Genomic DNA, 16,441 nt, shown 5'->3' on the forward strand with positions numbered 1-16,441 from the left:
CTTTCATATACTCACTTGTTAACCAGGCTGGTGATTTCAGGGCATATTTTCGGGAGACACAGAGATCAGCCATATTAAAAGGGCTTCAGTTTGAGTTACTCAACTGTAGTCTTCTACATACAGTTATTTCCAGGTGAGCTAGGCATCAGTGCGATTCTCAACCTGTCATTCATAGATTCCAAGGCCAGAAGGAATCATTGTGATCATCTAGTCTGACCTCCTGTGTAATGCAGGCCATAGAACTTCTCCAAATTAATTCCTAGAGCATATTCAGACAAACTATTACTCAGCACAGCCTATGGAGATTAGCTATTTGATTCTGTATTATTGTTCTCAGTGATGAAAAGCACAATGTCATTTTATAGCTGTGGTCAAACCATATTCTTTCTGTACGCAAAGCACCAGCTGGTACCATGAGGGTGGTAGCACTTGAATGTGCAGCTCTGAATTCTGACCAAGTGAAAACCTGTAAAAGTGTGTCAAGTGATCGGTTTCTACACTACATCCTAGGAGAATTCTCCCACATGTGCCACATCCTACTACCTTCAGTTTTTATTAAACAAAATATTTTTATATATAATCATGCTCCAACAGTTACATACCTGTACTGTCTTCATATACTACTGTCACTATTTTCCAGTTGTAATATAGTACCAAATCCAAAATTGCCCTACTGATGGCTGCATAGTCTGGGTAGAGGTTGATATAAAATGTATCTTTGTTATCCACTGTAGGGTGCTTCCATCGGGTCTGTATATGTGGAACTTCAAGAGCATTGCAAATAGACTGCACCGCACTGACCGAGGAACTGTGGGAGGGTCCAAACAGTGCAGCTACACCAAACGCAAGCTGGTCACATGCTGAGAAAGAGAGAGGAAGGGGAGAAAACAGCTGTAAAGGATCTACAAAGTCAGATAATGTGCTGCATTTTTTGTTTGGTTGGTTTTGTGGTACATTCCATGTATTGAAAGGCATGCTTTTGAGAATGGGTGACCACGCTGCTCTCCAGTCCCCCAAGGCACCTGCGTTATAGATACTTTACATTTCACAACTGATGAGCAGTATAGCACAGAATCAACTCGCTGCAAATAAAAATAAGATGACTTTTACTTCATTACCTTTCATCAAACTGAGCTGAAATCCCTCACTCAGTGTAGTGTTATCCTGGAGAAACCTAGAGCTATGCTGACAACCTATATGTCAAATGAATGTCATATGAATTAAGTTTCATGGCAGAGTGACAATGGAGAGATTCATTTAGTTGCAACAGACACTATAAAGGTTCCCTAGATGATCGGCAAACTGCTATCAAAATGAGTTAGTTTGTTAATTTCAAGCCAAAGAGTTATAAAGAGGCAAGGGCATTGTGATTAGTGGTGTATATTTCTTGCTGTTTACTATTAAGGGTCAGGGACGTTGCTACCAATAAAAAGGGAAATGGAGATTCACTGCACATCGGTATATTCATTTTTTAAAATGTCAAGCAAATGTTGTCTTCTAGCAATGAAGTAATTTAAATGCAAAATGATGTAATGCATATTCGATCCACTCGTGCTCCCACTGGGGTCAAGAGCAAAATTCCAATTGAAATTAACAAGAGCAGGCCCAGGCCAGTGATATCATAAGAAAAAAAATAAGATTGTTCTGGAAATAAAACATATCAAAGCAGGATACCTTTACTCCAATCACCGTAACATATACTATTTCTAACGATAAACTAGAAAAACCCACCCCCATGTTGCTCTACACCTCTCTGTTCCTCTCCTAGTTTCCTCAGCCTAATCACTCTAAAATGCAACAAAATTCACAGCTCTTGTGTATGTGATAGAAATCTAGCTGCAAATATTTCTATCTTTATGGATTGGGGTGAAACCATTCTGTGTGGCCTGCAGTGATCTGATTCTTTGGTGGAAATGTTGAACAAACATAAAATAAACTGCAATTACTTGAAATGCTTAAAACAGGGGTCGGCAACGTTTGGCACGCGGCTCGCCAGGGTAAGCACCCTGGTGGGCCGGGCCAGTTTATTTACCTGCTGACGCGGCAGGTTCGGCCGATCGCGGCCCCCACTCGCCGCGGTTCGCCGTCCCGGGCCAATGGGGGCAGCGAGAAGCCGCGGCCAGCACATCGCTCGCCCGCGCCACTTCTCGCCGCCCCCATTGGCCCGGGACGGCGAACCGTGGCGAGTGGGGGCCGCGATCGGCCGAACCTGCCGCGTCAGCAGGTAAATAAACTGGCCCGGCCCGCCAGGGTGCTTACCCTGGAGAGCCGCGTGCCGAACGTTGCCGACCCCTGGCTTAAAATTTCCAAACACTTACAATGAACTGAGCTCTTCTCTACTAATATTTTGATCTGTGATACTAGTCCAATGTGACAGAAAATCAAGCACTTTTTCTTTTCTCAGCTTACAAATGAGCAGCACTATGTACACACACAGCATGAAACATGGCTTTCTAAGGTTTAATTTGCAAGCCTTCTTAAAGGATTGTGGTTATTGATGTCTAAATGATAAAGATGCTGTCGATGTTTTATGAGGACAAAAAGTTAACATTTTTATTTTATGTGGTTTGGAATATGAGTTTAACAGTATTTCTAATCTTCTGATTAGATGTAGTTCTCAGTAGCTACAATGTAGGATCTTTATATGGAATCTGAAATTCTTTGTCTGTCGAAACCTACCAGGACCTATGTCGTATGCATGAGTCCAGAAATGATATTTGAAAGGCAAATTAACAAGAAAAACTACAAAGAAAAAATTACAAGGGAATTTTATGTTTTGTCTGAAGCGGCTCACTGTTTTTTTGTTGTTGTTGTTGTTTTTCAGTTGAGTAATAAATTACATTGAGTGCTATGAGGCAAATATACTAATAATTTGGACATCTGAAAAGGTGTCAGCAAGTCATTGTTCCTAACAAGCCTCATAATGTGGGTCTGCATATCTATTGCAGTAATCCTGAGCTTGCCTTCTAGCAAACTTATTTTATGCATTTGCTTTTACAGTAACCCACATTGTTTTAATGAATGAACTGCAAAGCACATCCTCAATCCTTGGTGATTTATGGCTCTTTTTTCTAGTCTTGTTTCCATCAAATTTTGTGACAGTGTCTTAATTCAGGGAACTCAACTACTGTCTATGGACTCTTAGCGTACTTTGAGGGTGTCTTCTAGAAATGAATGATTAGGCTGTGTCCAAGGAAAAAGTGACAGTCCCAAATGAGTTTTTGCCTTTTAGTCTGCATGTATGTTAGATGAGGTGTCAGACACTTGTCTTCCATTCAGGGAAAATAAATGGATGAGAATATATATTTCTTACTTTTTCAAGCCCAATTTTTATTAATTGTTAGAATAGAGCAACCCATCTGATGTTACGCAAAGTGTTAACATTTCAGGATAACCTCTTCATTCACCCTGTGCTTAGTACCTTGGAATTAATTTGGCATGAATTATGTATATCAATGTGTCTTAATTATGAGACATGACATCTCACTGTTCTCTTCTAGACTGCTTTCATTTTCTTCAGAATTCTATGGTGAATCCATTTTTTAAAGAGAATTGGGTTGGCCCTGCCATCTTCCATTTGGTGGTGTTAGAGTTTAGCTAGAATATAGGTAGCGTATCAAAGACTAGATAAGAATTATAAGTGTCTTCCAGCTTTAACTACTATCTCCCAATAATGCTGTAGACTGAATTTTTCTGCTATACTTTGTCTATAAATATCTGAGCTACCGTAAAAGCATAAGACTGTACAGAACATACAAATTACAGAAGATTAAAATATTAAGATAATTACCTCGTCTTGAAGCTTCAAAACTATCAAAGAGGTTAATTCTCTGGATGTCATAGGTTAATGTGGTATTAGGCATCAGTGTTCTGTTTCTGTTAATGTTGGTGACTGCAAACTTGAAAGCTAATTCTTCAACATTAACAGGTTCATTTTCCACAGTTTCAAATATTCCTCCTGTAGAAGCAAGGAGATAAAGGAGAAGCATTATTCACCTCTTCATTCATCACTATACTTAAAAGATAAAAGCAAATTATGAGCAATAATAGCCTGAGTAAAAATGCTGAATATTTTCTGCTATGAATAAACTAGGATTTTAAGACTAATGCATGTGGGGTCATTCATTTTATCCATGACATTACCGTAGAATAAATCAATATTCTACACACTACCTATAGAGACATCTGTGAAAGATGCTGCACATGTTCTATGTAGATATTTTCGAAGTAACATACTTTAGGATAAAATTTTCAAAAGCATGTAAGTGACTTAGAGTCTAAATCATGAACAGTGTGGAAATAGAGAAGTGTTCTTTTCCCTTTCACACAATATAAAACACAGTGGTTACTCAATGAAATTAATAGGCGGCAGTTTTAATGTTAACAAGAGGCAGTACTTTTTCACACAGTGCACAACTAACCTGTGGAACTCAATGTCTGGGATGTGGTGATGGCCAAAAGTATAAGTGGTTTCAAAAAAGAACTGGATAAGTTCATGGAGGATAGGTCCATCAATGGATATTAGCCAAGATGATCAGGGACACAATCCCATACTTGGAGTGACCCTAAACCTCTGACTGCCAGAAGCCGGAGTGGAAGGTGGGTGGATCACTTCATAATTGTTCTGTTCTGTATGCTCCCCAAGAAGCTTTGTTATGGGCCATTGTCAGAACCAGGATACTGGGCAAGATGGATCATGGTCTGACCAAGAATGGCAGCTCTTATGTCCAATTTTCAAAAGTGATTTTAAGTACTTTTGAAAACATTGCCCTTAGAACTTTAGTCATTTCAGGCACAGCCGGGCATTGAGGGGACTATGCAGAGATGCACTACCTCAGTGGGACCTCGGGGGGGCATTGTGCCTTGTGTAAGCATTATGCCACCTGTTGCTCCTGAGAGAGCAGGGGGAACCTGAGCACTGAACCACCCTTCTCATGGGTAATGTATTCACTTGCTTCTGTAACTGCTGACCGGTGGAAAGGAGGGTGGGGTTATGATTCCACCTCCTTTGGAGAGGCTTGAGCTGGCTGCTGTGCTAACCTCATGGCATTCTGTTAATCAGGGGAGCACAAGGACTGTAGTAAAGGTCAACCTGGGCACAGGAAGTTTGGGGAAGGCTCCTAACACAACTGTCCCCACTCCACCCATATAGAGCTAAGTAAAATCTGGGGTGTCTTGTATCGGTTGCTTGGTTGGACCCTGCTAGCGTTAAGTTGCAAAATAATTTCTTTAATTCCTAGTTTTCAGATGCTTAAACTTTCCAATAAAAACCCGTCTTGGGCTGAAAGTTTCCAAGCTCTGCCTGGAAGGTTTTTTGGGGGGTTTTTTGGTTTAAATCTGGGCAAACTCCCTTCAGGCCTTGTTGAGCACAGTAGAGGACAAATAAACATTTTTCCTGTTTTGAAAGCTTATTGCTGCACTTCCACACAGAAATCCCCAAAGGGCTGAACGCGGAGACTTAGAATGCAAACACTGTGGTTTTGTGAAGGAATTATGGCCATGACCATATTAAACCACAACCTAGCTTAGAGAAGTCTGCATACTTAAAATTAACAAAAGTCAGGAAATACAAAAATCAAGGGCCCAAATCTTAGGCTGCCACCAAAAAGCACCCAGCACAGCTCAGGTGCAAGGACTGCAAAGGTTGGATTTGTGCCCTTGATTCTAGGCTAGCTGTGCACGAAGACATTTGTGTAAATCAGAACAGGTGAAAGCTGCTCTAAACTGTGCTATTTAAGGAGCTTGTATAGCTTAGTTATGCTTCACTTCAAGGGTCTTGAATAGCAGCCAAGGATCAGCAGGAATGCCTTGGCCATGCCCTCTATATTGGTATAGCTGAGGTGGATTCTATACTACTGGAGGATTGCCTGTGCTGCTGGGTTGATCCTCCCGTGATCAGCAATAGCAGCTTGCGGGTCACTTTGCATCAGCACTACACCACAAAGCAGCTGCATCACAGTGCTGGATCCAGACCAAGAATCTTACAGCAACATTAATTTGGGCACCTTATGTATGCTGTACATTTTGTGACATATTTAATATAAACAGAATTATATTAAGTTACTGGTAACCATTTAGCAAGAAAGGCAGGAAGGGAAGATGCTGCATGTATGCAATATGAGTTAATGTTGCTATTGGAGCCTTAACTTTAACACTTCATTACTTGAAAATTTTAAACTCTCATATTAACATTGTATTAACACCATGGTGGGTCCACCCACATGGAGCCACTTGGAGGAATGGGGCCTTAATGGGAGCAAAACTGGCCCATTAAACTGTACGCAGGGATCATTTTACGCACTAGTGAAATGAAACTGCTTCTGGGGTGAAAAATTCCAGCAGTTTAACAGCACACAGAAACGTCGCACAACAATGAAGGATAAAGAATGCCGCTATCCAATTGAAACTGTGTGGAGAAATGTAAGTAGGTAGAAATTGCATGGGGAGGGATAGCTCAGTGGTTTGAGCATTGGCCTACTAAACCCAGGGTTGTGAGTTCAGTCCTTGAGGGGGTCACTTAGGGATTTGGGGGAAAATCGGTACTTGGTCCTGCTAGTGAAGGCAGGGGATTGGACTCAATGACCTTTCAGGTCCCTTCCAGTTCTATGAGATAGGTGTATCTCCATATATTATTATTATAATGCAGCTTCTGAAGTTGGAATTTGGTGAAGGAACTAGAACTAATGTCCCTGTTCTGACAAAAAGTTTTATAAGTGCTCAAGAAAAACAATACCTTCTGTAACACAGTGCCCACTAGCACCATGCTGGAGAATTGGTTCAGCAGTTTCTCAAAGGGGAGAACACTACCTATTGAATAATCACCCACAATACTTCTTGCAGCAGGTAGGTAGGTGGTTTTTGGGAGATGTCCCACCCAAATACTGACTCATCCCTTCTTCAAATTGTAAAATCTGATAGGATCATGGCTGTGTCTCATGGCTGCATGCCATTCCACATGGGCAACTATATTAGTTCCTAGGTTCTGTTCTGCTTCTGTTATAATTTCAGAAGCCAGAAAATAAAATCTATTTGGTCTGTTCCCGATTATACTGCTGACAACTTAAAGTAGGTCTTTCTGGAAACTTGAGGTGAGATTTCCAAGGAAGAGCCTTTTTTAAAGTAACAGGTGTGGTTGGGTTTTTGTTTTGTTCTTTTTTTTTAGATGAATTGAACATTATAGTGGAATGCCTTGGTGTCTTCTCAGAGGGAAGTTTAGGGGGAAGGAAGGCTAGTATGTTTCAGGGTTTTCAGGTCTTCCTGACCTGGTGCTTAGGCATCTGATTTGTGGTGACTGGAATATATACTAACCTCTAGGGACTTTTTTATGCCAATAACACATTCAGGCTTTCTGGGAACACTGCGATTTGATGAATGCATAACAAACAGCCTTTAAAAAAAAAAAAGCTCCTTTAAACAGCAATCTCCAGATTCAGTACCTGATTTAGCAAGCATAATTTACTCATTTTGGATTTCTCAGTTAAATATTTTCCCATTTCCCCCTTGTGAAATTTAAGCACCAGATATCGCTTTATATTTTTTGTTCATCAGACTATATTCAGCTAATGTACTGCAATCTCTTGCAGTTTTGATGTCACCAATATAGGTGTAGTGTAGTCATTAGCTGACAATCAGGAAAGGGAAACACACAGTGGAATTAAGACCTGCTTTGCATTTTAACTCAGCAGTAAAAGCACTAGAAGCTATCAAAAGAAAACAAGATGGCAATGTAATCTCTTTCTATAGCTACTCTTTAAATATGCAACTTTATATTACCTCTCTAATCCATATAAAATAGTGTATCACATCTAAAGCAATGTTCTTATTTACGTTATGTACTGCAGGGTTAACTCTGACTGCACAATTGTTTCAGGTCCTAGAATTCTTTTTGATAATGAACAATGGCATTATCAACCAGTTTACCATTCCTTTGGTTAACCACAATTTACCTTCCTTCCTCTCATCAGCCGACAATATTTCTCCTCTCTTGGATTACAGCCCCAGCCTCTTGGTCTTAGGATAAGAAGATACAACTGATTTGCCACTCACTCAGCCTTGCTTTTTTGGGGTTCATCTTTTTCCTCCTCAAGTTGCATTGCTACTTACCCCTGAAGATGAGTGTATACATCTACAGTGAATAATATAGTTAGCTTTAGGGGTAATTAGCAATGCAACTTGAATGGCATGTGTACAGAGTGGCAATGAAGTTGGCTAAACAGCTTTCTCATTGATATATGGCAAAGTTATAATCAACTGAAAACAGGGTCTTATAATGGGAGGTGTTGGACATTCCCTATGTGCCAGATCCTGTTCTCCTTACTCAGTTGCTTGGACTGCTCACCTGAATAAGGCATCAGGATTTGATCTTTTGAGTCCAATCCTCTTCCAACATATACAAACACTGACTAAATCTACTCCCAAACAGAGGTAATTCTGTGCTAAAGCAAGTCAGGGTCTGTCTATATAGTATGCCATCCTCTTTTTCTTGCTGTTGGTTTCTTTAAACTATTATGATCTTAGCAAAACATCTCCTCTAACTTCCTTGCTACATATTTTATGCTTCTATAACTTTAGTTTCCTGAAATACTTTAAATGGTTTGATCTCTCAGATTTTGGGTGCTTCACACACCACATGCACATTTGTAAATGCATGCATCCTCCCACCCCCCCATGCAGAAGAACCTAAGAGCCTCCACTGGAATATTTACATCATCATTATTGTGGCCCAATCATTTGCAACCTACATGCCAATTTAAAGGTCCCTAATCCTGAATGAGATTCAGATGGGCAGATCCCTGTGCCTGCACACAGCCTTATTGATTTCCGTGCAGGAGCAGGGCATCTATTGATACTACTCTCCTTACTACATTGGGGAAAACTAGAAATATTTAAATTAGTCTGTATTTAGGACCACACTTTTTCAGATGTTATCAGTCACCTTCTAAGTACACTCAGAAAAACCAAAAAGAGAAATTAAGATTAATAGTTAATATATATCACAGTAGTCATTTATACTTAAAAAGCAGAATTTTACATCGAACTTTTTTGGTCTCCAAATAAGAAGTGTCCATGAAAGCTGCAAGCTGATTTTGTTTTTAAGAGAAAAAATGCACATCCTAAGAATGTTACTGAAAAGGACAGAATCTTCATTAGAATATCATTGCAAAGCAATCTCAATGGGAATTGTATATGCATTGTTGTACTCTAAAAATGTACTCTGAAAGTATTTCTAAAAGCCTGCTGTCTATAGCTTAAATACCTGCTGTATTTTAGAGGGCTATGCTAAAGTGCTCCTCTAGTCCATGTTCCAGATATGTCTCATCTACACTAACGGTGTTAAAGTAGTTTTGAAAATGGCTTATGCCATATACATATCAGGTGCATTTATTTGTGTGTGAGGTACTCTGGGTATGCCTGCAAGAATTAGTTTTGGATATGCAATCAATATGTATATGTATCTGTACATGCATCTGTATGAAGCAGGGTGTTTAGTTGAACTAATCAGAGATGCACAGCCACCAAATGCTGGATGCTTTTTCATGGGAAACTGGCCTGAGACCACCAAACTGATCATTTTCAGAGGCCAACAAGCAGCTATCTGATTGTTCATAGTTGTTTAGGACAAGATGCCACCACCCTTCTTCATGCTGAATAATGTCTGTATTTGAATATACTCCTGTTAAATCATACAAATAAAACGGATTATTTGCAGAGTAAGGTGCTGCTCAGTGTGAGTAAGAGTGGTGGAATCTATTCTTGTGTGAACAACTTTGGATCACTACTGACCTGGGTTTGGTTCTAGCCAGTGCCCTAAATGTGAAAAGGGTTATATCAGCCTCTAAATCCTTCACCAGCCATCTTTAAAAATGATAGTGAATAAAATGTATCCTATTGTATTCTATTCTTAATATTGCTGAAGAAATGTAACAAATTATTGCACTAAATAATTCACCTTCCTATATTTATTCAATACCTCACAATCATGTTTGTTGTGAGCTCCAGATTAGAAAAGAAACAGAAGTTTAAGTGATAAACTAGTTCTTTATCATACTTATCAGATGCTGCAATTAAATACAAGTGAAGATTGTACAACATTTTAAAAATGAATTAACCAGAGGGCTCTACAAGAAAAAAAATCAATACACTAGATATAAACAATGCTCCTGAAATGATGCAGTTTAACACCAAACATGGAGGTGACTTTCAGAAGCAGGGCCAATTCTAGGGACCAGCGTTTCAAGCATGTGCTTGGGGCGGCCCTTTTCAAGGGGCGGCACTCCGGCCTTTTTTTTTTTTTTTTTTTGCTTGGGGCAGCAAAAAACCTGGAGCCGGTCCTGTTCAGAAGGGGCTGATGTTTGTTTCAAGTTCTTTGGAAACTCTCCCATTGTCCCCCATCCTCTGAGCTAGATCTAAGACACCTTTTCTATTACTCTAATCCTCAGCCCCACCAGGGGATGAACTATTGTAACCTAGAGCAGTGTAAGGGCTGCTCTCAAGTCCATGGATTAGAACAGTACCCGGGGAGCTGTTTCATGAGCCACTGAACACTGGAACACATTGTAATCCTGCTCTTTCCTTTCATACCCCTGTCATGCTTGGGATGGAGGGAAGCACGTGATGTAGAACAGATGCACCAGCCTTACACCACCTGGCCCCTGTACATCAGGGGAACCCCAGCTGCCCTGAGATGACAGCTATCCCTCTGCTTTTGCACTGCTGGATCAGTGTGAAATGGATGAGTCCAAGAACTGGTCCCACATCTTTTGTGTACGTACACACACACACACACATTTGTGGATGAATGTGGAAAACCATCTTTCACCATTTTCACTGAGAGACTATGGGCGAAGGGCTAAAGAAAGACATTTAGAGTCAGGTGTATAAAATATTCCTCAGCAGTGAGTATAAGGGAAATGATGGCTACTTGGCGAGGGTAGTTCTGACAGTGACGAGAACCCTAGCCATACGAGTGACTGATGTTTAAAGAGGAGGATGAAGGGAATCCAAGTCGAACTGACTAATATGACAAGGCATCAACCCCATGCATCCTTTGAAAGAAAAAATCGACAACAAGTGAAATGTCAAAACCATAAAAGCACACTTCAGTGGGCACTCCTAAAAATGCTACAAAAGTCTTTCTAACCATATAAATCTGTCTTCGTTTAAAGAAGCTGTAAAGGACTAAGACAGACTCAAAGTCATTACTAGATCACGTTCCTCCCCCTCACCTATTCTTAAAATGCTTCACTCCAAGGCGCTCAAGACAGTGCTAATGGGACAGAGCTTTTGATTCCTTTATGTACCTGATTCAAATTCAACCCTAATCAGTAGCAGCAAAAGGTTGTTGCTCTTATGAAGGGTATTATTGTCTGCCCAGTTCCCAGGGAGAGTTCTCAATGTGACAAAAACATCATCATATATGGCAGTCTTAGCACTGCGGCAAGATTGAATAGGCATGATGGAAATTGATCCTCAAAGGTGTCTGTGCAAGTTGGAGCCAAAGCATCTGGGCAGGGCAGAAGGGAAAGTTTGGACTTCTACTGCCTGAGATTCTACCCTGTTCCGTGTCTCAACAGCAAATGTCAATTTTCAGTGGTATCAATCCGACATTTTTCAAGCAATAAATTAACTTACAAAAAAAGTTTTTTTCAAAGCTACAACCCTCCCCCCCTTGCAGAAAGATTTCTGTGGACTTTCCTTCCTAATCTTATATCCAGCTAGCAAATGCAACCTGAATCCTATTCACTGAATCCCTCTTAAACCATCTGTAACTCTCCATTATAGCCTCCTAGAAAGCAAGCCAAACTGGAAGCAGTCACCCAAAAATCTAACCTGCAAATTACAGGTGTTAAAATGCATCTGCTTCATGAGGGTGAATCTATACCACGCTCTGACCCTTCAAAACAGGATTGACACACAAGGTCATCTGTGGGGGTTTTTTTGTTTTGTTTTTTATAGTCAGTGCCTCTTTGAGAGTACCTTGCAGGAAAGCCAGCCTGAAAGCAGTGTTTACTGCACAGCACACAGACAAAATAAATAGTAACTGGGATGGTTTTCAGCACCAGGCTCTGCTCTAACATGCTACTGAGTTCATCAGCTTCAGTGCATGTACTCCAGATTTTGCACCAAAACCTACTGAATGCTTCCCAACCACAACTCACTCCAATTAGTCAAGGAGCACTACAACATATACATGACTGCCCTCTCTCTTTTGTGATCAGTTGCAGATCTCCTTGCGGCACTAGTCCTCCCAGAAAATTTCCAGCAAGGATTGTGTTATAATAGGGTCCACTGAATTTCTCTCCAATATTTTTAATAGATTTTCTCTAGTAAACTCTGCTTTCTCCTGCTATGTAAATAGTACTTACAGGATGCATGCCAGCAAAAGGGAAGTCTTTTAGCTTGACTGGGGAACTAAAGGAAAACAATATTGCCAACTATAAGTGTTTAAAAAATCATAAATCAGGACCACAAAACCCATGAGATTGGCTTAAATCTTGAGGGATTAAAAATAACACAGGAGTTCTTTTTAATTGCCTTCTGGTTTGTGAACCCATATAGTATATTCATGTGACATTTTCAAGCTTTTCTCCACAACCATGAGGCCTAGCAACTTAGCTTTCATTTAAAAGATAATGAGATTCTCATATTCACGACTCCAAGAGCCAGGGCTAAGAGAACACCAGAGGCTGTGGGACTTGGAACACTGGGAAGAATTCAAGTGACCAAATACAGAGGGTTTAAAAAACATAATTAAATGTATTTTCAAAAGTTTCATACTCAATCTGGGACTCACATATTAAAACCCCTGTATTTGAAAATGCTGAACAGGCTGTACTTAAAACCCCTAAAAATGAAAAACCAGGGCATAAGCAGAATGGTAGACAAGAAGTACAGCTGAGATTTATAGCTAAAGCTATTATCAAGACTGGCATGAAGTGTCCCAACACTCTCAAATTCTCCTTTTTCAGTTAGATGTTCTTCATGTAGGCTGACATTTTAAAAAGCACATAAGTGACTTAGGAGAACATGTTCCACTGAGAGTCACTCCTACATCACTTAGGCCCCAAAGGTTATGTCTACTCTGCAATAAAACACCTGTGGCTGACCTGTGTCAGCTGACTCCAGCTGAGGGGCTATAAAATTGTAGTTTAGATGCTTGGGCTCGGGCTCCAGTCTGAGCCAGGACATGTATAGTGCAGTTTTATAACCCCATAGCCCGAGTCAGCTGGGACCAGTCACACGTTTTACTGCAGTGTAGACATACCTGCTGTCACTTAGGGCCAGACTTTTAAAGGCATGTATAAAATGCAAATAGGCATCCAGTGGGATGTTTGAAAGTTCTAAGGCATTTATTGCCCATTGAATTAAATAGGAATTAGGTGTCTAGGCTCTCTTGAGCATCCCACCCATGGATGCTAATGATCTGATTTTCAGTCAATGATTATTGTGGGTGCTCAGCACCACTGAACATGCTGCCACAAGTTTCTATCGTCATTGACGAGATACAGGTGTTTAAATCATAATAATTGCAGTGATATGGCAATGTCTATTGGAAGAGCTGGCAGCAGATAACAGGAGCTGTTGCTGTAATAGAGGTAATGCAGGAACCTAACTGAGCCAAATTAGCCATCATTCTGTCTCCTGCTTATACAGACATAATGCATGGCAGAAGCCCCTGGCGATTAAAACCTCCATTGGGGGATCAGGCTGTCGCAGTGCACAGTAGCTGTCTGGGGGGCAGAGAATGTGTATGGGACTGGGACAGTGCCAAAAATGGCATTGCTGGGCAGACAGGAGTGCATTTCTCTCCAGATAACTTCCCACTTGTGTAGTTACCATGGAATCCTGTTTGGGAATGAAAGCTGCAGTCTTCGTTGAGTATGTCTACTCTGCTATCAGGAGATGTGATTGCAGCACGTGTAGACATACCCAAGCTAGCTGTGATGGAGCTAGCTTGCTAAAAATAGCAGTGTGGTCACAGTGGCTGTCTCAGTCAAAGCTGGCTGGGGATGCCTATATGTGCCGTCTGACGGAAGTGTAGACATACCCTTACTGGAAAACCCATGAAGGGCAGAAATGTTTCCCATGCTTGCCCTTCATAGCAAAGAGGTTTTCTGAAGCACTGATATTTTAATGGGGAAAAATCAAGTAAGATTTATTATTTGAACAGACAGTTTAATTGTGTCTGTGTTTTTAATGTTTTGGTACATTGACTTACATATGATTACTCTAGAAATTGTCTCACATTTCACTTAGACATGACCTGAAGAAACTATACAGTATATAAAGAACTGGTTCATAATAAGAGTCATTAACTGCTCTACACCTGTAATAACCATCTTTTGCACTTACAAAGCCAAATTCAGACTTAGTGTAAGGGGGTGCATCTCCGTTGGTTTCAATGATTGATAATTTTTAGTACCCTGTGCTTTTTATGACCACTTGTGGATGTGCGTTTAGGCCTTGATCCTGCACCATTGAGGGCTGTGGGAACTTCGCCATTAACCTCACTGGGCACAGGATCAGACCTAGAGTGCTTTGGCATCTTGAATTCAGACTTTGATTTATTTGCAGTCAACTCTCATAGGGACTCAACCTTCATGTTTTTTCATGCAACGTATTTAGTGTTTAATTATACAGTATTGGAACACTGGTTGAAACTGGATTTCAAATTGAGACCTTGTGGAAATAGGTGTGTCTCCTTTGACTTCACTGGAGTTGTACTCACTTAAACCAGGTCTGAATATAACCCCTAGTGAACACTCATTATTTAAAAGTCCAGCTGAAGTATGCAAAAGAGGAAAAGGATCTTGGTACAAAAGTGATAAAACACTACACCATCCAAAATATTCTGTTTGTAAATCAAGTTCAGGATTTTTACAGATTTCTGCACACTAACAAGGGACTGCACTCAACTAGGTTTCCATCCTTTAGAAGAGCAGAATGAAAATAGTATTTTTTTTAAAAAAGGTCATGCTTGAAGATATGAAGATATACCAGTGGGATCTTTTTGAATTAAGCTTGCAAGTTTGGATATATTTCCCAAAGGCTCAATTGGCATGGTTCATGTTCCAGAATATCCAAATTGATGAACTCTTTTAAAGGTTGGTTGACTTGATATACTTAACTTTTGCCCTGAAGTGGCAGTGCCTACCACATGTTGAATCGTTTTAAAAGTGCAAAATCTGTGAGTGACTGGAAGTTTAAAAAGGGACCGTCTTGCTACGTACGCTTTCAATTATTTTCTAGTGGTGAGATCAAGCAAGCAGAAATTGAATATGTGATGTAATGTGTGTCTTATTCACATGGTTTCCTATTCTGCCTTCACCTCAGCTGTGTGTGTATTTTGAAGGCACACTTGAGTTTGGGTTGGGGGAGGGAAGGAAGGCAAGGGAGGAATTTGGCCCCAGTTATCAAGTTCCATAGATAGGCCTAGATTTTGTCTGGCTATTAAATGCAGTGTGGAGAGTGAGAGAGAGAGAGAGAGAGTAAGGACTGAGCAGATTTGCAGTGCCTGTGCTAAGGGGATTATTACTGAGATATTCTCCCCAGGAGCAACTTGCCTTGAAAGAGCAACTTGCCTTGAAAGAGCAGATCAAGGGAAGTGATTATTCCCCTCTATTCAGCATTGGTGAGGCCACATCTGGAGCATTGAGACCAGTTTTGCCCCCCCCTCCCCCCCGCTACAGAAAGGATGTAGACAAATTGGAAAGAGTCCAGGAGAGGGTAACGAAAATGATTAGGGGGTGGGGCACATGACTTATAAGAAGAGGCTGAGGGAACTGGGCTTATTTAGTCTGCAGAAGAGAAGAGTGAGGGGGGAGTTGATAGCAGCCTTCAACTACCTGAAGGGGGGTTCCAAAGAGGATGGAGCTTGGCTGTTCTCAGTGGTGGCAGATGACATAACACAGAGCAGTGGTCTCAAGTTGCAGTGGGGGAGGTCTAGGTTGGATATTAGGAAACACTATTTCACTAGGAGGGTGGTGAAGCACTGGAATGGGTTACCTAGGGAGGTGGTGGAATCTCCATCCTTAGAGGTTTTTAAGGCCTGGTTTGACAAAGCCCTGGCTAGGATGATTTAGTTAGGGTTGGTCCTGCTTTGAGCAGGGGGTTGGACTATATGACCTCCTGAGGTCTCTTCCGACCCTAAACTTCTATGATTCATCAGTGCCTGATGAAATACATCCTAGAATACTCAAGAAGCTGACTGAGGAGATATCTGAGCCATTAGCGATTATCTTGGAAAAGCCATAGAAGATTGGAGAGATTCCAGAAGACTAGAAAATGGCACTATATTAGCCCATCTATAAAAAGAGGAATAAGGACAACCTGGGGAATTACAGGCCAGTCAACTTACCTTCAGTACCTGGAAAGTTAATGGAGCAAATAAATAAGCAATCAATTTGCAAACACCTAGAAGATAGTAAGGTGAGAAGTAACA

The 16,441-nt window shown here is 40.7% G+C and overlaps 1 protein-coding gene across 1 annotated transcript in view; it reads right to left on the reverse strand.

The window, feature by feature from the left end:
• GRIK1 (glutamate ionotropic receptor kainate type subunit 1) overlaps window positions 1-16,441 on the reverse strand; it is a 228,129-nt gene that overhangs the window by 118,470 nt on the left and 93,218 nt on the right. Inside the window, exons 2-3 of the mRNA XM_065423354.1 lie at window positions 3,791-3,958; window positions 603-860 (exon numbers count right to left, since the gene is read on the reverse strand). Of these exons, the coding sequence (XP_065279426.1) occupies window positions 603-860; window positions 3,791-3,958 (426 nt within the window). The remainder of the gene's footprint in view (window positions 1-602; window positions 861-3,790; window positions 3,959-16,441) is intronic.

Source organism: Emys orbicularis, chromosome 1 (genome assembly GCF_028017835.1).
Source record: "Emys orbicularis isolate rEmyOrb1 chromosome 1, rEmyOrb1.hap1, whole genome shotgun sequence".
Lineage (NCBI taxonomy): Eukaryota > Metazoa > Chordata > Testudines > Emydidae > Emys > Emys orbicularis.